The sequence below is a fragment of the Rhinolophus sinicus genome, chromosome 10 (assembly GCF_057876585.1).
Source record: "Rhinolophus sinicus isolate RSI-liver-muscle chromosome 10, RSI-T2T, whole genome shotgun sequence".
Lineage (NCBI taxonomy): Eukaryota > Metazoa > Chordata > Mammalia > Chiroptera > Rhinolophidae > Rhinolophus > Rhinolophus sinicus.
The window spans coordinates 15,387,235-15,406,993 of NC_142510.1; the positions used below are offsets into that span (position 1 = coordinate 15,387,235).

The 19,759-nt window shown below is 52.6% G+C and overlaps 1 protein-coding gene across 5 annotated transcripts in view; it reads left to right on the top strand.

Moving 5' to 3' along the window:
• UNKL (unk like zinc finger) overlaps positions 1-19,759 on the top strand; it is a 39,663-nt gene that overhangs the window by 732 nt on the left and 19,172 nt on the right. For 3 of the 5 annotated variants that reach the window (XM_074322557.2, XM_074322563.2, XM_019713159.3), the window contains exons 2-9: positions 1,137-1,243; positions 10,143-10,319; positions 10,565-10,698; positions 12,491-12,626; positions 13,817-13,934; positions 16,863-16,947; positions 17,677-17,762; positions 19,505-19,567. In XM_074322557.2, coding sequence (XP_074178658.2) covers positions 1,137-1,243; positions 10,143-10,319; positions 10,565-10,698; positions 12,491-12,626; positions 13,817-13,934; positions 16,863-16,947; positions 17,677-17,762; positions 19,505-19,567 — 906 coding nt within the window. Of the gene's footprint in view, positions 1-1,033; positions 1,244-10,142; positions 10,320-10,564; positions 10,699-12,490; positions 12,627-13,816; positions 13,935-16,862; positions 16,948-17,676; positions 17,763-19,504; positions 19,568-19,759 lie in introns of all 5 variants that reach the window. The other 2 variants (XM_019713157.3, XM_019713158.3) reach the window with 1 other exon arrangement.

Sequence of the window (19,759 nt, forward strand, 5' to 3'; positions counted from 1 at the left end):
GGCCTGGGGCCCCACACCGTCCCCGGCCCCTGCCCCCCTTCCCTCGCGCCACCCCGGCCTACGCCCCACCAGGCCTCCGCGCGTCGCCTGAGCTTGGGGCGGGTGGACCACCATCCGACACGGGCTGCCGCTGCCTGAGGTCGGGAGGCGGCGCCCAGAGTCCGGGGTGGCACCTGGGCTTGGGGGCGGGGGAACGCGCCGGGGGTAGGATGTCCACGCGCCTTTGGTTGGGGGTCGAGAAACAACCCTTGGGGTCCGGGGGCGCGGAGAATGCGCCTGGGGTCGGGGCAGGGCGTCCTTCTGGACTAGAGCTACCTCTGTCTGGAGTCGGAGATGTCACCTGGGCTTGGGGGTCAGGCGCAGCTGGGGTCTCGGTGTCGTGCCAGAAGTTGGGGGTCGCGTCTGTGGCCGAGATGGGGGGTACGCATGGGGTCTGGGGGATCGCACTTGAGGTTGGGGAAATGCTCCCGGGCTCGGAGTGGGGAAGCGGCCGTCTCGAATCATCTGGAATCGGAGTGACAGTCGTTCATGGGTTCGGGGATGAGGGGCCTGCGCCTGGGTTCGGGGACCGTGCCTGGGATCGACGAACTACGCCTGGGATCCGAGGAACGCGCCTGTGCTGGGGGCGGGGGGCGGTGGGCATCTGGACTCGGAGTGGGGTCGGGGACCGAGCCCGGGATCAGGGATGGGAGGCTGCGTTTGGGGTCCGGGACCGCCTGGGGTCGGGGATGGCAGCTGGGTTTGGGGGCCGAGGCGCGCCTGGGTTCGCGGTGTCGCGCCTAACGTTGGGGGGTCGCGTCTCTGGTCGGAATGAGGGGAGGGGCTGTGCATGGGGTCTGGGGGATTGGGCCTGAGGTCCGGGAAGCACACCCGGTCTCAGGATGGGGAGCGGCAGTCTGGGGCCATCTGGACTCGGGAGTGGGGGTCGCATCACCCTGGGCCCCCGGGGTCCGGCCCCCGCCCACGAGTCCCAGGGCCGCCCACCGGCGGCGGTGGCGGCGGAAGCGACCCGCAACGCTGTTTGTCTTTTTAGGTATCTAAAGGAGTTTAGGACAGAGCAGTGCTCCCTGTTTGTGCAGCACAAGTGCACCCAGCACAGGCCATTTACCTGTTTCCATTGGCATTTCCTAAATCAGCGTCGGCGCAGACCGCTCCGCAGGCGCGACGGCACCTTCAACTACAGCCCGGACGTGTACTGCTCCAAATACGACGAGGCCAGCGGCGTGTGCCCCGACGGCGACGAGTGAGTGTGTGTGTGTGTGTGTGTGTGTGTGTGTGTGTGTGTGTGTGTGTGGGGGGGACAGCACCTGCTGCCCTGCCCCTCGGCCCGGCCTTGCCTATGGGGATAGACCCCTGGTTCTTTTCAGCACCTGGCACACATCAACATGGGAGACCATGACTGGTGATCCGGGTTGGGGCATTTCTCTATCTTTAGGCCAGTGTGGGAAGGACTACCGTCTGTGTGTCTCAGGAATAACCCTTGCATGGTTCAAACCGAATTTGCTTCATTTCCACTTTTGATTGCCACATGGTTCTTCAAATTTCCTGCATCAGAACCAGCCCTAATGGGTACAGCTCTCAGGTTTAGGACCATTTTATTATTTTTAGTTGTAGGTTGCTTTTGTAACAAGAGAGCTTGTTAGAACATCTGCTCATACTATGCAAATATATGCGGAATGTTTCATTTCTTGCTGTGTACATGTTTGATTTTTAAAAAATAATTGATAGGAAAGTTATTTGCAGACTGTTGTGTATATAGCACTTTTAAAGTTTAAGAAATCAAGGTTTTGTTTGGGTTGACTTTTTCTTTTTTTACAAGTTTCCTAATGGTGTTATGAACAGATGTCTGTATTTTGAAATATGTAGAATGGGAAAACAGGGAAAGTACAGTCAGCTTGTATATTCATATAAGGTGCAGAGCTTGGTGGGGCCGGGGAGTTGATTTTTTTCCTGTGGGTTGTTTCAGGTAGGATGGAGGCTGTCCATTCCTGCCAGAAGGTGGGGTGGTATCACTGTGCCTTCCAGCTCTCTAAAAAGAACAGCTTATTCAGCTTCTGTCTGGATGGGGTCTGATTTGGGGGTGGTCTTCAGGCACCATTCCCTGGTCTTCAGAAAAGAGACGATTCTCCAGGTACTTTTCCTTTTGAAGGCAGTTTTCACCCCACTGCACACAGAGACCTGTGTGACTCTGTTTTCCTTCATTTTCCAAAATGCTTAGGTCAGGGAGTCAACTTTTAATCTGTAGTAATTTTACCAACTTTATACACTTACTGAAAGGTGGTTAGTTGAACAGCAGTTAGTTACATAGTAAGTAACTAACTTACTTACTGTAGTGAAGGCAGCTTGAAACATGTTGAAATAATGTAGCCAGCTCCACCTTGGTTAAGATTGTTATGTTTCTGTGAAGTTTGAAAAGTACCCTGTTTAATTGCTTCTTGAGCTGATGTTTTGTGCAAATGGGTCTTCAGGAGAGAGATGTTTTTGGCTAGCTGAGGCCTCACGTCAGGTCTACCGTTTCCCTTGGTCACGTCAGTTGCCTCTCTGGACCTTGGGTCCCAAGTTGCCCAGGGGGGCCCCTGCTGCTTGACCCTGCTGCTTGATCCAGTCACCCGGTGTGTCTTACTCAGTCCCAGAGTCCAATATGGGGGACTAAGTGGCAGGAGTCACTCGTGATGCTTTGAATGCATGAAAAGAAAGCATGTTTTAACGTCTCTCTGGTCCCAGGGTCTGGATGTCCTGGTGTTGATTCAGCCCCATTGCTGGGCATGGGGTGATGTCTAGTTTTTATGGGATGAAGAGTGCTGCAGTGAACACCTACCTGAAGGTGGTCATTTAAAGCTGAGCTCAAATAGTAATTAAGTAATATGCAATTATTCATTATAAAAATATGAACATGTAGTCTAAATGGCATGTAGGTTATCATTGAAAAGCAGGATGAGTGAGACCAAGATGCTTGTTTGACAGTTTCTATTTTGGATGCATCCTTTGTACGTCTATCCACGGTAAGAAAGTCACGTGTATCTTATTAAAGATTTTGTTTTGTAACTTCTATTGAGCACATGAGATGACTTGCTTCAGCCCTTTAGGATGTGTGTGACAGCCAGCCATCTCCCTGGGGGAATCTCTCCTTAGTAATTACTGCTCATTCCATGGGAGACGGACTTTCCCATCACCCACAAATGGAATGGCGCAGAGTTTGTCCTGTTGATTTACATATTCCGGGTTCACGGCAAAGTTGCCTTAGAATTCATAAATTGACACTACCTTTCAGAGCAAAGAGGGGGCCTTCCTTTTATTTCAGTTCATTGGTTCTTGAAATTGCTATTTTGAGCGTATGTACTACCAACCTATTATTTTAAAACATGAATATGTATCAAAGAACAAAGACCCCTCAGCTAACCGTTTAGTCAGGTGACATAAGCATTTAACGTTGTTCTTGGCTCTGGCTGGGGGCATCATGAGGCTGAGCTGTGGGGCAGGAGGGATGGGATGGGGACCCCAGGAGGGTTGACACACCTGCCATCACCCTCCTCCCATGGCCCCTCCCCTGCTGTCACACCCCCACTACCGCTTTCACCTCTGGGTAGCCCCCCTCTGTCATCTCCCCTCTGTGGGCACCTCCACTGTCACCCCTTTTCCTTGGCAGGGGATCAGCCTCCTCTGCTGTCACACCCCTCCCTCCGTGAGCACTCCCGCTGTCTCTTCTGGGTGGCCTCCTGCTGTCATCCTCCATCCCACTGTCACCCCTTTTCCTTGGCGGGCCATCACCCTCCCCTCCTCCGTTACCCCTCCTTCGGTGGCCTCCTCCCCGCCATCACGCCTCCGTTGTCACCCTTTTTCCCAGGTGGGAGGGCACCCCTTTGGCCTCGGAGGGTCCTCTCTGCGCTGGAGTCCCGTGGTCCTTCCTTTCCCACTGCTCTTTGTTCTGGGGGACACGCCCCTTCCCCGGAGCGGGTCGCGATTGGCCGTCCGGGTCACGTGAACCCAGCCCCGCCCCCGTGGGAACTGGCCTCCCAGCTGCGCGGCGGGACTGCTAGGGTCCGCTGCTCTGCGTGCACTCCCTAATCTGCCCGACAGACTTGGCCTGGCAGGAAACCTGTTCCTAGCCTGGGGTCGGGCCCAGCTTTACAGGGTCGGTGTTACCACCTGGGCGGATCCATCTCAGGTATTTCTTGGGCTGGGGCTTCCAGGAAACGACTCTTGTGGGGACGTTTCTCGGAGTCCGGCCACATCGTGAAAGCTGTCCTGAGAGAGGCATGCGGTGTGGACGGCCCCAGACCCCTCGCTGGTCCTGCTACCCCAGCGCGGGCCGTGTGTTCTCAGGGCCCATGTGTTGTCAGGGCGGGTCCTGGTCTTCACACCTGGAACCCAGATGTGGTTGGCACCTGCCGCTACAGGATACAGCGTATGTGCGCCACCCAGCGCCGGTCAGGCGTTTATAGATTTCGATTCTGACATTTAAAAAGACAAGACCCTCCCAGGGGTCTGAGCGTCCCCTCCAGGTGAACATTTTTGATGGAAAACAATTCAAGCAGTCCCCAACTATATGTGTAGGAAATACATGTCCTCTTTCCTCTGTTAACCCTCCTCCTGCCCTAGACAGGCTGTCCCTGACCTCCACAATTACAAATTTTCTTGTTTTTAATAAGAAATGCCCCCCCCCCATTATGTGGTGTAACTTGCCAGGTTGACTCTAGAGAAGAGAACCGTCTTATTCTTTGTAAGGCTCCCTGCCATCTCCCCCACTGCACGTGGGCTATCTGGGAGCACAGGCCCTTAGGGTGGGCCCGTGGTGTGTGATTCCATGGGCTTTCCCTTGTGAACCTGGGTGCGCTGTGGAGCTTGTTGACTTAGAGAAAGCTTTCTGTGTGTCCTAGGCTTGGTGTGCCTGCTCTATCATACTTGTGTCCCTCTCAACCCAGGGGGTCTCCTGGGCCAGCCTCCAGACCGGTTCTCAGCGTCACCTGGGAACTTGCCCGCATGCAGATCTGAGGTTCTTGGCAGATGGTCTGGGGTCAGCAGGCCCTCCAGGTGATTCTGACACACGTTCCGGTGTGGGTGCCATGGCCCAGCCCCGGCCTGTCTCACAGACAGGTATTAGTGCCCCGTGGATCTGAGTTTGGTGGCCGCCTTGGTCTCATGCATAGACTGATCTTGGTGTGCTGTGGGTCTGAGTTGGTGGTCGACTTCTGTTTCAGGGTTGAGGTACCAGAGGGAAGGAGACAATTTCAGGCTCTCCTGGAGACTCGGGGCCGTCTTGAGCCCCTGGCACGTCCCTTCCTGTTCTCCCATCATGGGGCAGTGCTTCCACAGCATAGTGATGGAGCTGTGTCCAGCATGTGCCCCTGCGCCATGCCATCAGTGGAGCCCTGTTGTTTTTTTGTTTTGTTTTTTGTTTTTGTTTTTCCAAGTCAAGTTGTTGTTCTTTCAATCTTAGTTGTGGAGGGTTCTGTTCAGCTTCAAGTTGTTGTCCTTTCAGTCTTAGTTGTGGAGGGCGCAGCTCAGCTCCGGGTCCAGTTGCCATTGCTAGTTGCAGGGGGCGTAGCCCACCATCCCTTGCGGGAGTCAAACTGGCAACCTTGTGGTTGAGAGGACGCGCTCCAACCAACTGAGCCATCCGGGAGCTCAGCGGCAGCTCAGCTCAAGGTGTCCTGTTCAATCTTAGTTGCAGGGGGCACTGCCCACCATCCCTTGCGGGACTCGAGGAATTGAACTGACAACTTTGTGGTTGAGAGCCCACTGGCCCATGTGGGAATCGAACCGGCAGCCTTCGGAGTTAGGAGCACGGGGCTCTAACCGCCTGAGCCACCGGGCGGCCGTGGAGCCCTGTTTTAATGGCACTGTTCGGGTTGCTAATTGTTGTCGACGGGTTTGAGAACCATGGGTGTCACCTTGAAATCAGCACATCACACTAGGTCATGTCATGGGTGCTGCGGGGCGGGCAGTGGCCATACCAGTTGGTGGCACGGTGGCCCCAGGGAGGGATTCGTGCCCTCCTCCTGCAAGAGGGAATCTGCGCATGGTGTGGGGCTGACCCCTGGGGCCTCTTCAGCCTCCCCTGCCCCAGGAGGGGGCGTGGCTTTGCCGCTGGGTTTTCTCAGAGGTTTTCCCTTCCACCTCTTCGATGGTCTTAAGGTGAAGCCATTTTCTTCTCATTAAATGTTCTCTAGTATTTTAAGGTCAGTTCATGTCTTCAGTCGTGTAATAAGCAGGAGGTGACACACCCCCAGTGAAACAGTAATGCCCCTTTGGTGCTCAGTGCTGGGGAACGGGAGGCATTGGCCTGACTCTGGTTGCCATGGCGATGGTACTGTAGCCCAAGCTAAATGATGCTCAGAGCTACCCTGAGGGATCATTCGGGAACAAGTGAAAATTTAGGTTTAACATCAGGGAAATCAGGAGCCTCCCGCAGGTCATGCTGGAGGTGTTTTCCTGCTCAGCACAGCTGTGCAGAGTGGGTTCTGTAGAAAAACCTGCCAGGCTGCTTCAGCTCTGGTGTGCTGGTCCCCGTCTCCCCAGACCGTGGAATTCCTATGCTATACTCGTAGTAAATGCAGAAATCGTTCTGAAGACTGTAACTGTTTTTGTAAAACAGTAGCTTTCCTTATTAGCTTAAATTGTTTTACTTTATTGTTTTGTTATGGTAAAACATACGTAACATAAAATTTGCCATCTTAGCTTTTTTTAAGTGTCGAGTTCAGTGGCGTTAAGTCCATTCACATTGTTGTGCAGCCATCACCACCGTCCATCTCCAGAACTTTCCATCTTCAAACTGAAATTCTGTCCTCATTAAGCAAATAGCTCCTTCCTTCCGTGTTTTTTGATATTGATATAAGCAGATATACCGTGTTTCCCCGAAAATAAGACCTAGCCAGACAATCAGCTCTAATGTGTCTTTTGGAGCAAAAATTAATATAAGACCCTATATTATATTATATTATATTATTTATATCATATCACATCATATCATATCTATCGTATATCGTATCATATCATATTGTACTCGGTCTTATAGTAAAATAAGACCAGGTTTTATATTAACTTTTGCTCCAAAAGACGCATTAAACACGGTATATATTCTTGCCCCCCACCTTCCTATATAAACACCCTTTACTTAGCATTTTTCCCTGGCGCTACCTCGTGGCACCCCCTCCCTGGTGGTCCTCCCATTCCCAGAGCTGCACTGAGCTCCCTTGTCGTTTATTCCAGAACTTTGGTTGTTTCCAGCCTTTGGTGATAACAGACAACCCTGCAGTGACAGTGTTGTGCGGACGTGTTGTTTTCTTTTTGCCAGCTTTCTCTGGGGTAGGTCTCCAAGAAGTGGGCTCACTAGGTGATATGATAGTAAATGCATCTGCCATCTTGCCCTCCACAGAGGTCGCAACACTTTGCCTCCCTGCCGGCAACAGTGTCTGCTTATATATAACGTAAAATGTACCACTTGAACCATTTTTAACTGTGCACTTCTGCCCTGGAGCTGGGGGTCTTTCCATGTGCGCTTGTCTCATCACAGGCAAGATACTCGACCTCACACAGCGGTTGAGCTCCATCTGTGTTTTCTGTTTTGTAAGTTCTTTGTTTATTTCTCTAGCTCATTGCTCTGTGAATGCCTGGTCTCGTTATTTCTTCAAGTTCTTTATGTTAGTGATATTTATCTGCATAGTTATGTGAAAAGTAGGGGAGGGTCCTGGCATGACAGAGGATTCCCCATGGCAGCCTCAACCCCTCGGCGCCAGAAACTGAGTTCCAAACCAGTGCTGCGTGAAGACTCAGGCAAAGGCTTGGAGGGGCTTGAAATGTAAAATAGAACTTTGTCGTGGGGATTTTAGACAAGTGCATGTTATGCTTAATAGAGTAAATATCCTAATACGTTCCATTTCCATCTCCCAAAAACGTTTCTTGGAACTACTTGTGGGGAACACGAGGGAAACAGTTGTCTTGTATGTGGGCACGGAGAGGCTACACGCATGCCCGACGTTTCCTTTTTCACATTTATATATATACATAGTGATATAGTAATAATTCCTTATGGTTGTTTTTTCACAACGTGAAGACCAAGTTGTAGCCTGCTTTCTCCATTTTCCACTTTTCCTTTTTCTCGTGGGTCTTCGGTGATTGTCACGACTGCTGGTCTTCCACCGGAGGAGTGCATCATGACATTTATTAAAAGAATTGCCTCTTGGTGGCCATTTGCCTTATTTCTAGTTTCTGCCACTTTCAAGAAAGTTCTGTCATTTCTCTCTGCATGTCCATCGGGGTGGGGGGGCCCTGGGTTCCTGGTTGTGTCCCCTCCCCTTGGTCTGGGTGCGTTTACTCAGGTGTGTCGGTTTGTGAAAATGCCACACGCCGCCCAGGTTTGACCTGTGCTCTTTTCTGTAGGTATATTATATTTCAATACAGATATGTAAAGGGTCTCTCTCTCCTCTCTCTCTCTGTTCTCTGTCTCCAATGGGCTTTGTCTAAAATTGTGATAAAATGTATGCAACATGAAACTTCCCATTTTAACCATTTTTAACTGTGCAATTCAGTGGCATTAATTACATTCACGGTGTTGTACAAACGTGACCACTCTGTATTTCCAAGTTATTTTCATCACCTCAAACGGAAACTCTGTCCCCATTAAAGAGTTATTCCCTGTTCTCCCCTCCCCCAGTCTCTGGTAACCTCTCCTCCACTTTCTGTCTCGATGAAGTTGACTGCTCCGGACCTCACAGAAGTGAAGTATAGAATATTTGTTCTTTTGTGTCTGGCGTCTCTCACTTATGAGGATGTATTCGAGGTTTCATCCACGTTGTTGTGTGTCAGTGCTTCATTCCTTTTCATGGCTGAATAATATTCCATTGTCTGGATGGACCACATGGACGTTTGGGTTGTTTCCAGCTTTAAGCTAGTGTGAATCGTACCTGCTATGATCGTGGTGCACAGATCTATCTCGAGACCCTGCTTCCAGCTCTTCCGGGTGCACATTTGGGCCCCGAGCGGGTTTCTAACCTGACTTGCTCGATTGGCTCTGAGGGCCTGGGGCCTCCCCTGACCCGGTGTCCTCTATCTCGCCTTCCTGCCCTGCCCACCCCGGGTGCTCAGTTAGGTCTGGGGCGAGCTGTCTGAACTCCGAGCCTCTGTTTACTCGTCTTGTAAGATCGGGGTTCAAGCGGGATGATCCCTGACTCGTTTTTATTTTACTTTTCTGTCCTGTTAGATGGCAAAGCGCCAACCATCTGTGCTCTGGGTGGGGAGCGACCCCCACGGGTGCTCCTAGCACGCAGGTGCACAGCCTGCAGACAGCAAGGTGGGCCTTCCCCAACCTCACGGGAGGTGTGGGGCCTTGTCCTTTCGTTGGGACAAAGAGCAACGGGCCCCTGCCTTGCTCGTTGGGCCCCTCGAGGGGACATTACCATTCAGGGTCCTTGGTGTATCCCCTCCCCTCCTTCTGTGTCTCTTGTCTGGAGGGACTGACCTCGAAGCAGGCTCAATCCCCATGCTCCACATGTACCAGAACCTTCTAAACCACCTGTGCAGCTGCTGTGTCCCTGCAGTATGAGCCCCTGTCACTGCTTGGGGAGCCGAGTGTGACTCTCGCAGGGAGCACGTGGCTCTGGGCCATGCATGGCCTGGGTGTCATTGCTCCTTCTGCCCCTCCCCACCGTCCACTTCTCTCCTGGCCCATCTCCCGCCGATGTCCTCCTCCAGCCACGTCCAGGCCCCTGTATTTCTCCCCAGGCCCCTTCCCTCCCTCCCTTGAGAGGACCCCGAAAGTACCTGGATGGGGGAATGGGAGGAGCCGCCAACCTTTTGTTGGATAATAGTTGTCAAGAAACAGGAATGGCGCAGCTGCGTCCTGGGGTGAACTTTATTTTTTCACACTTTATTCAGAACATCGTAAAGGATGTTTTCCAGGGATACCCAGTGTTATGTTTTGCTAACGTGTAACTGAGGGATTTGTGGGGGTCTGGCTGCCTTGGGGAAGGATCCCACATTAGGACAGGTGCTGTGTCCGGTGACGTTCATCCTTCTCTCAGAGCAGATATTTGGGTGAAGGAAAACAGCGGGGTGCTAATGAGCAGCGGAGCAGGTTGGCACTGAGGGTGGTTGTCCCCAGGCCCTGAGGCCCAGATGGCACCTGTCACCCCTCTGCTTCCCAGGTGTCCGTACCTGCACCGGACGACTGGCGACACGGAGCGCAAATACCATCTGCGCTACTACAAGACGGGCACGTGCATCCACGAGACAGACGCGCGGGGCCACTGCGTGAAGAACGGGCTGCACTGCGCCTTCGCGCACGGCCCCCTGGACCTGCGGCCGCCCGTGTGTGACATCAGGTGAGGGGCGGCCTGCGCCGGGCGGGCGGGAAAGCCCTCACCCCTCCAGCATTTCAGGCCGTGTCATCCCGGGACAGGGGTGCGCCCACGGGAAGCGGGACACCTGTTCTGAACCCTCCAGGCCGCCAGCCTCTGCGGTGCCATGAGGGCGGCTCTGTAAAGTGACAGAACCAAGTGATTCTCTCACCTTCTGGAAGGCCTTCAGACACGCCCAGAGCCGTCACCGATGTGTTGTTTGTTTGTAGGGAGCTGCAGGCCCAGGAAGCCTTGCAGAACGGCCAGCTCGGCGGTGGAGGGGGCATCCCGGAGCTGCAGCCCGGCGTGTTGGCCAGCCAGGCCATGATAGAGAAGATCCTGGGTGACGACCCCCGGTGGCAAGGTAACCCCGTGGCCGCCGCACAGGGCGGGCAGGGGTAGCCCCCTCACTGGCTGTAAAGTGACCCCACTGCCGCATTTACAGGTCCGATGGGGAGACAAGCTTATCACCCTCGGTCCGAAGGGGCTGAGTGCTGTCTGAGCCCAGGCAGCTCGGTCCCTGGCTGCTCTGAACCTCTGCACTGTGGCTTCTCTGGGGCGGGGGATTGCACACTGTCACAGCTCCTTCCCACACGTCCCCTCCCAGACCACTGATCCATAACAAATCGCCATGATTTTGTCTCCATAGGCCTGCCTTTTCCAGAATGTAATAGAGTTAGGCTCCTCCAGGATGTAGCCTTTTCCAACTGGCTTCTTTTACTTAATAATATACATTCAAGGTTCTTCCATGTCTTTTTGTGGCTTGCTAGCTCATTTCTCTTTATCACTGAATAATATTCCCTTCTCTGGATGGGCCACGGCTTATTTATCTGTTCACTCACTTACTGAAGGCCATCTCTGCGTCTCTGTGTGACCGTCATCGTCATGCCCCTCATTTCTGTGCATTTCATGTCATTTAGCGCAGGACCTTCTGTCTTCTTTGAGGCACTCAGTCAATATTTGTGAACAAATGTCTTGCAATTTTCATTTTCTTAAAATAGGCATTTTGTTGTCTAAGCCCTTCTGTTTTCTCCATGTCCTGCTGTGTGGTTAATACCTCTTGTCACGTAAGGAATTATTTGCAGTTGGATTGGCGTGGACGGCCAGTATGGTCATGTGATATACCTGTGCCTAGCATTGCCCGCTCTCACCCTCACTGTGGGGTGGGACTGTCCCCCCCCCCCATTTCTGTCCTGCCGGTTCCTCAGCCTCCGATATTCAGCCCACTGAACAGGTGTAGTTAAAAACTATGGCGTATGTAATAAAGTATCAGTTATTAACCAGCCCAAGAGAAAATGAGTTTTAGGAGTCCTTTCATTGGTTACTGCTTTTAAATGACACCTCGTGGCTTTTTGTTTGTGTGTTTTTGCTTTGAGCTAAAATTCAGGTACATGAAATTAATCATTTTAAAAGAACAGAGTTTTCACAATTACATGGATTGAAACAACTACTTGACTTAGAGCTGATGGGTCCTGGAAAACACACTTAAATAAAAGAAAAAAGGAATAGAGTTTGTATTTTAGAGCTGTTTTAGGTTCCTCTGGAGTGAAAGTACAGAGAGCCCCCTATACCCTGTGCCCCCACATGCCCAGCGTCCCCACATGGCACGACCCTTGGTACAGCCGTGAACCTACACAACGCATCATTATGACCAAAGTCCATCATTTATGCCGGGGTTAAAATGAACCATTTGAAAGTGTGCTTTTCTGTGGTTTTTAGTATATGCACAGTGTTGTGTAGCTACCACTTTTATGTAGTTCCTAAACTCTCTAGTTTCCCCAAAGAAGCCCCAGACCCATCCTCAGTCACTCCCCATACTTCCCTCCCCGCCCCCTGGCAACCCCTTCTGTGGATTTGCCTGTTCTCCGCATGTCATGAAAATGGAATCACACAATATGTGGCCTTGTGCGTCTGGCCTCTTGCACTGAGCATGATGTTTTTGAGGCTCATCCACATTGTAGCCTGTGTCAGAGCTTCATTCCTTTGCAGCCGAATAATTCCCCACTGTATGGATGGGCCATGTTGTGTTCATCCATTCACCCGTGGGTGGACACGTGGGTTGTGTCTCCTTTTGGCTATGTCACTAGTGCTGCTATTAACACGCATGTACTGTGAGCACACATGTATATATGTCCATGTGGACCCATGTTTTTCAGACACCAACTTTGTGCTGGGCAGCTACAAAACGGAGCAGTGTCCAAAACCACCACGCCTGTGTCGCCAGGGCTACGCGTGTCCCCACTACCACAACAGCAGGGACAGACGGCGCAACCCCAGGAGGTTCCAGTACAGGTGAGCCCTGGGACCCCGGGTACCTGGGCCCCCACCTCCGTCCTCCTTCAGACACTGAGCTCTGGGTCCAGCTTTTTTGTTGAGCAAAGAGCCACTCTCTGCTCACCGGACGGTGCCTTGCGTGCCCCAGGGAACTCCTGTCTCAGGTAGAAAGAGTTGGTTTATTACAGTCATTGTTCTTTTTCTTGGTTGTTTCAGAGTCGAGGAACAGAGAACCTAAATGAGTAGTCTCTACATTTTAGTCACCAGCTGTTTGCTTGAGACGATAAGTGAATTTACTGCCTATCGAAGGGATAGACAATCGTAAAAAAAAACCACACACAAAAACCCCTCTTATTTACCACTGGTGGTAATTTTTTCTGTAAATCCAATTAAGTTACAATAAAGCTGCCAAGTACATGAAAAATAGAGGATTTGGGTTAGGATTTTCATGTTGTAGGACCAAAAGTCTCAGATCCAATTTTGAAACAGTTTTGCGTGAAGATGGGCGGTGGGCCTCATCTCCTCTCCTCCCGGCTGCAGGAGGCCTGGCTGCTTCCCCAAGATGTGTTTCACGTGGGCGTGGTTTCATTTTTGCGGAAAAGAAACATGGGGCTCCTGAGTACTGTCATGCAGTGTCATGCGGGGGTCTCTGGTCCCGCTCCCCACATAAGAATGCAGGACATGGTGAGGCCAAAAAGGAACACCCACGGAGCCATGGATGGGGGAGTCATACCACTATATTCTTGCTGGCGGCCGGGCGAGACACACGAAGTAGGATTCACACCATCTGCAATCTGCCGTCTGCTTCTCTGCCAAACAACCTCACTTGCCATCTGCAATCGCACTTGCTAACTCAGCCACGGCAGTTATATCAGTGACCAATGGCTAACTAGTCACAGCTGATGGCCAACCAGTCACAGCTGATGACCATCTACTACCCGAGCCAGCACCTTTCCACATGAGGCCGAGAGCCTGGAAACTGCTCTCCTGGGACTCTGTCCCCACACCACTGTCTGGGTTCAGATGGCACCTCCCCTGCTCTTACTTGTCCTCATAAGGAAAGAGGCTGGGCCTTCCAGGGGCTGGTCCCTCACGGCGAGGGCACCGTCCTGCGAGGTGAGCCCAGCGATAGGTAGATAAACTGACGCCCCAAGGCACGCCTGAAGGATGTCTCCTCTGTGACCTCCTGTGACTCCCCTGTTTCCCAGGTCCACACCGTGCCCCAGTGTGAAGCATGGCGATGAGTGGGGCGAGCCCTCGAGGTGTGAGAGTGGGGACAGCTGTCAGTACTGCCATTCCCGCACGGAGCAGCAGTTCCACCCCGAGGTATGAGCAGGGGCCGGGGGCTTCAGCCAGCTGGTCAGTGTCACTCATAGGCTGGGAGAGGGTGGGCCTGGGTGACTCCCCTTCTTTCTGTGTTGGGGGGTCCCTAAGACCACCCTCAGGTTCAGTGATTAGCTAGAAGGATTCACGGAACTCAGCAAAACCATTACGTTTCATTGGTTGTAAAGAACAGTTATGGTTCATTATACTGTAAGGCTACAGATTGAAACCGGCAAAGGGAAGGGTCCTGGAAAGACCAGGGGTGAGCTTCCAGCTGTCCCCTCCCAGTGAGTTGTGGACAGCAATCATTTCTCCCAGTGACCACATGAGACAATGTACATGGAGTGTTGCCAACTGTGGACGTCACCCTGAGCCTCGGTGTCCAGGGTTTTTATTTGGGGTTGGGCACGGGGACGTGGCTGACCCAGGTTGAGCTGACCCCACGCGGTCCAGGGCCCCCACCATAAATCACTGTATTGCTATCGGCCGTGGCCCAAGGCCAGGTAAGCAGACCCTTACCAGGCAGGACATTCCAGGGGCTCAGAGGTCAGCTCCCAGGAGCCGGTCAAGGCCAGTCCTTCCTTTGCAATGTGTGGGTTCCGGACCACCGGGCTCACTTGGATTTGTGTTAAAAATGAACAAGCAAACAAGCCCCCTTTAGGGCGTGAGACAGAGGGAGAGCTGGGGAGCGGGCAGGGTGGGGACCAGGCAGGGTGGGGACCAGGGCCCAGCAGGTGGGGGGGTGTACCCGCAGGGGTGGTGTGGGGTGTACTGATCTCTGTGAACTAAGGCAGGCTCATCTGCTGAACTGAAGGGGCCTAGAGAGGAGAAATAGGCAGTGGGGGATGGGAGAGGGTGCCCTGTGGCCTGCACGGCCCAATCAGGGACAGAGTTGCCGCGCTGGCTTGGAGTATCCTTTGGCTCCATGGGAGAGAGGCACGGAGCAGTGCTGAGCACGTGAGTGTCGGGTTGTATCATGAACTTGGGTAAAACCCTGGCCTTCACCTCTGTGCCTTCTCCCTGAAGCCCAGCTGTGTTTTCAGGGCCTACAACCACCAGCTCAAGTTTTTATTTTGTCCTCTTCAAGTCACGTGATCATTCCTTCATGCACTCGTTCAGTCAGTGTTGGAAACTCAAAATATTGTGTGCTTGTTCACACCAGAAGTGTTTGAGTAAAAAGTCCGACCTCACCTCTGCTTCTGCACCCCAAGGTCACGACTGTCCCATTCATTTCCGTGGCTCTTCCAGCACTCATGGTTCTTACCTGTTCCCCAAACTGATGCTCTTTTTATCTGGCTTGTATAGGTGTAGAATTGGGACTCCAAACCCAAGATACTAGTGAATTTTAACTTTAGCTGTGTTTTGTTTTTAATGTTTTGTTTTTAATGTTGTGTATGTAACTTTTTTTTTTAAACAATCGTGTGTTTTTTTAAAGATTTTGTTGGGGAAGGTGAACAGGACTTTATTGGGGAACAGTGTGTACCTCCAGGACTTTTTCCAAGTCAAATTGTTGTCCTTTCAGTCTTAGTTGTGGAGGGCACAGCTCAGCTCCAGGTCCAGTTGCCGTTGTTAGTTGCAGGGGGCGCAGCCCACCATCCCTTGCGGGAGTTGAACCGGCAACCTTGTGGTTGAGAGCCCTTGCTCCAACCAACTGAGCCATCTGGGAGCTCAGTGGCAGCTCAGCTCAAGGTGCTGTGTTCAATCTTAGTTGCAGGGGGCGGAGCCCAGCATCCCTTGTGGGAGTCGAGGAATCAAACTGGCAACCTTGTGGTTGAGAGCCCACTGGGCCATGTGGGAATCGAACTGGCAGCCTTCGGTGTTAGGAGCACGGAGGTCTAATCGCCTGAGCCACTGGGCCCTCAACTGTGACTTTTAATAGAGAAGAAAAAAGTGAATGGTGGCACCCTCGGGTATTCACACCTGGTTTAATTTCAGGCCTGCCTGTGGTGTTTGTGGCCACATGGATGCATGAATGTCCCATGTCACACACCAGGTTACCTCAGGGGTGTGTGCCATCTGTTTTATACGCATAGCTTCATGCATACACACATCATTCATGCTCAAGCAAGACACACTCAGAGCAGTGAACATGTTCAGGAATCACAGCACCAGCACGGCCAGCACGTGTGTGCAGAGGCGGTCCTGGGCGTGAAAGCAGGTGCCGGAATGAGGAAGCATAGGGCTGGGCCAAGGGAGGCACCTCTTCCAAAGGCTTGTGATTGTGTTTCGTTTCTTGAAAGTGTGTCCTATTCAGAAGTTCTGTGCTTTAAAATGCCCATGAAATGACATTTAGCCTGGTATTTTTAGTGAATTCGAGACCCTTTGAAATTGCTTTTGTTGGTGTAGCTGCTGAGGGGACAGTTGAAGAGCCAAGGGGATGGAGCAGCACTTCAGGCGGGGAAGGGAGGTGGGGTGACAAGGTGTCATGTGGGATCTGGGCAGGAGCACAGAGAGCCTGCCCCTGCCAGGCCCGTGAGGGGCGGCTGGGGATTTGAGGCCTGTCTGTGCCACCTGGGTCCCCGTGTGCTGTGGGGCCAGACCCCAGTGTTTTTGACACCCTGAGAGTATCTCGAGCCCAGGTGAAGTGGATCAGGTCTGGCCATGGAGTGGACACATGCGTTCATTTAACAGGCACTGAATGAGGTGCACCTTTCAGAAAACACCAAATGGAGAAGCTGACGTCATGTGGTTTCGAGGACAGGGGCTGCAGGCACTCGTCCCCCAAGCTGACTGGCCCTGCACAGTGGAGGGAATTCAGGACCATGGGCATGCAGGAGAGGGGGCCACGTCCACATCCGGGTCTTCAGAAGACCCCTTTGTGACTGGGAGCTTAGCTCTCTGCACTGTGGTGCAGCCAGGTCTGGGCTTCCCAGGGAAACCCATTGCCAGTACAGCCTCTCTAGTTTATTTTCTTTCATTTTTGTTTCCTAGATCTACAAGTCTACAAAGTGCAACGACATGCGCCAAACCGGCTACTGTCCTCGGGGTCCTTTCTGTGCCTTTGCGCATGTGGAAAGTGAGTGCACACTGGCCAGCAGGCTCCGGCCCAGCTGCCGTTGTAGACACATCAGATCAGACGACTCATAGGCGCCCATTAGACTCTCCATTCATCTGGAGCCACCTCTGATGAGCAGGCGGAAGCCCTGCGTCATCGTGGGGGAGGCTTGGGGGCCCCCCAGCTTGCCTTTTAGGGCCCTTGGGGTGGGACCTGCTGCACGCTGGGCCTTGCGGGGCCCAGAGCAGCCCTGCTTCCAGGCGTTCTGGGGTCCCGAGTGCCGTGGCCAGGCGCTGGCATGGGTTAGTTTTGATGGTCAGATGGACCCATCAAATGTTCCCAAAGGCGGAAACAAACCTCGGTGACAGGAACACGCAGGCAGACGGCCTTCCCTGGTGTTCCCGAGGCCATCCTCTTAAAAACTGTTGAGTTTGGGTTCCAGTTTTGCGAGTGTAGCTGCCAATTCCAATTTTACTTTCTATTTTTTATTTTAATGGGGAGGCTGGCGGTTCTTGAAATTTTACATGGTTTTCTGATCTTCACATCATTCGAGTCTCACACCTAAGACTAGAGGGTCCCGTTGCCCTGACGGCTCACTGATGCCCCAGCCTCCCTCTTTCCCTGTTGCCAGGGAAGATGGTTGTCACGAGATCAGTGCACGCTCTGTCCCTAAATCGTGGGGGTTCCTCTAACAGAATACGCTGTGCAGCCAGTGGCCGCTCAAAGCCTATTGCCCCCTTTTCTTGGCAGAGAGCCTCGGAATGGCCAACGACTGGGGCTGCCGAGACCTCACCTCTGCCAGCAGCTCCTCGGCCAATAGCAGCCAGCCTGGAAATGTAAGTGGACAGTATCCCGAGGAGGGTGCCCGGTGGGCAGCCCACTCCATCCTTTGGTTATGATCGAACTGTAAGGGGCAGATGGTTGTGATTTCTGGGTGATACAGTTGAGACCGTCTTCCTGTGGGTTGGCGGCTCCTTCTGGAAGACTCTAGAAGAGTTCTGGCTGAGTTCTGGCCTGGGCCTTGCAATTTGCCAGACAGGCACATACCAGCCACACATGAAGGCAGAGTCTTGGGCTGACCATGAATAGGGGCCCGATGTCTGGGTGGTGTCCTTGCAGGGCTGGCAGCCAGGTGGGAGGGTGGGTGTGGGCGGGTCCCTGACAAAGCGCCCCCAGGGTCTCAGTCACCAGTGGCCCTGATGTGGCCCTGATGTGTTAGGACCCTCGTGTTGGTGAGGGCGGAGTGAAACAGTGGGGACAGGGTTCAGACCTTGTGTCCCACCCTCACTGGCGTGGTAGTGGCTCTTTACACGTGTCCTCACGCCAAGCATTTGGACAGGGCAGGGATGACCCCCTTTCTCAGGGGAGCAAGGTATCTCCAGTGTGGGAGCGTTGTCATTTGTCATATTGGAGTGGCCGTGTGGCTACAGAGGGAGCTGAATTCCTTCAGTCGGGCAGACAGCTGGGCTGCTCTGTGAGTGAGCCCAGGCCCCTCTCCCCGCTCCTGTCAGGCTGAAAGGTTGAGGAGGGGGAGGGGGTTGTCTCGGAGCCCCCACAGCACTTAGGCAGGGCTGCACCTGGATGGGCCACTTCACAGGTCCTCGGTGACACTGCGGAGAGACTCACATATGCAAATTGAGCCATTTTATTATAAAAGTGCATTGACAGCATTCAGTCACCACCTCTCCAGCTGGACATTTTTCCTTGAGACAGAACTCACATGGCCCTGAAGACAGGTGGAAACTGAAGAAAAAGTTGAAATCCTCTAAGAAATGTTCCTTACAAAGATTGAAGCTAACTGTTTCAGTATGAAACCTCAAGACTTCTGGGCAACCAAGGCGTTGAAATTGGCTAGTTCTCTGGGCAACATTTTCAGCAGATGGTTAGGTGAATGTTAAGTATGTAGGAAAACATGCAAGGAGAGACACCCAGAGTTAGCTCAGGCCTCCCTCTGGGCTCTGGTGTGGAGGGCATTTGGTTTTTTGGTCGTGAGTCTAAGGGAACAGATTGATTGGGACACTTGGAGAATGTCAGACCTCAGTGTGGGTCTTGCTCTCCCAATGAGCCGTTTTCACGGAGGGCAGCTTCCCGTTCCAATTTGTCTGAATCTCAGTCACCTTTGACAGCAGAACTGAACATACATGAAAGAGGACACTGTGCCCTGTCCAGGGCAAGCTGCTCTCACTGCCCTCCGTTCTGATTCCAGAATGTTCCACACACAGGCGACTGCTCCATGCCCCTGTTGGTGAACGCACCTGTGTGATGGGGGGTTGTTGACCACACAGAGTCCGGAAGTGAAAGGCTTTGTATGGGGTTTGCCCACGTTGTGGGTTCAGGGTGCATGGAGCTCACACACCACCTTCACACAGATTAGCCTCGAGGTCAAAGATCAATGTCCAAGTGGAAGAAATGGAATTCAGGAGAACTGATGGCAGAGCTAGCCCATTTGAATGCCTTTTCTATTTTATGAGACGTCAGTACTTGTCATTTTCTACGTTCTGAGCCAAGTTTAGGTCTCTATGTATATTTTTAACCAACTGGGTTTTTTTTCCAACATCAGGGCTTTTTTCTGTTGCAGGCAAAGCGGAGGGACTCGCCTGCTGAAGGCAGCCAGAAGGCCAGTGAGCATGGCAGTAAGCAGGTACCGTGTGCCTCACGCCGGGTTTCACGTTTTCTGAGAATGGCCAGCGGGCCATGTTCTGACTTTCTCACTCGGTCATGCTCACTCATGACTCACAAAGGGACCCTGTAATGTCCATATGTAAATTCATTATGTTTTGAGTGACAGCCTTCTTAAAATCGTCTGTTCCACGTGTCCTTTGTTTTAATGTTT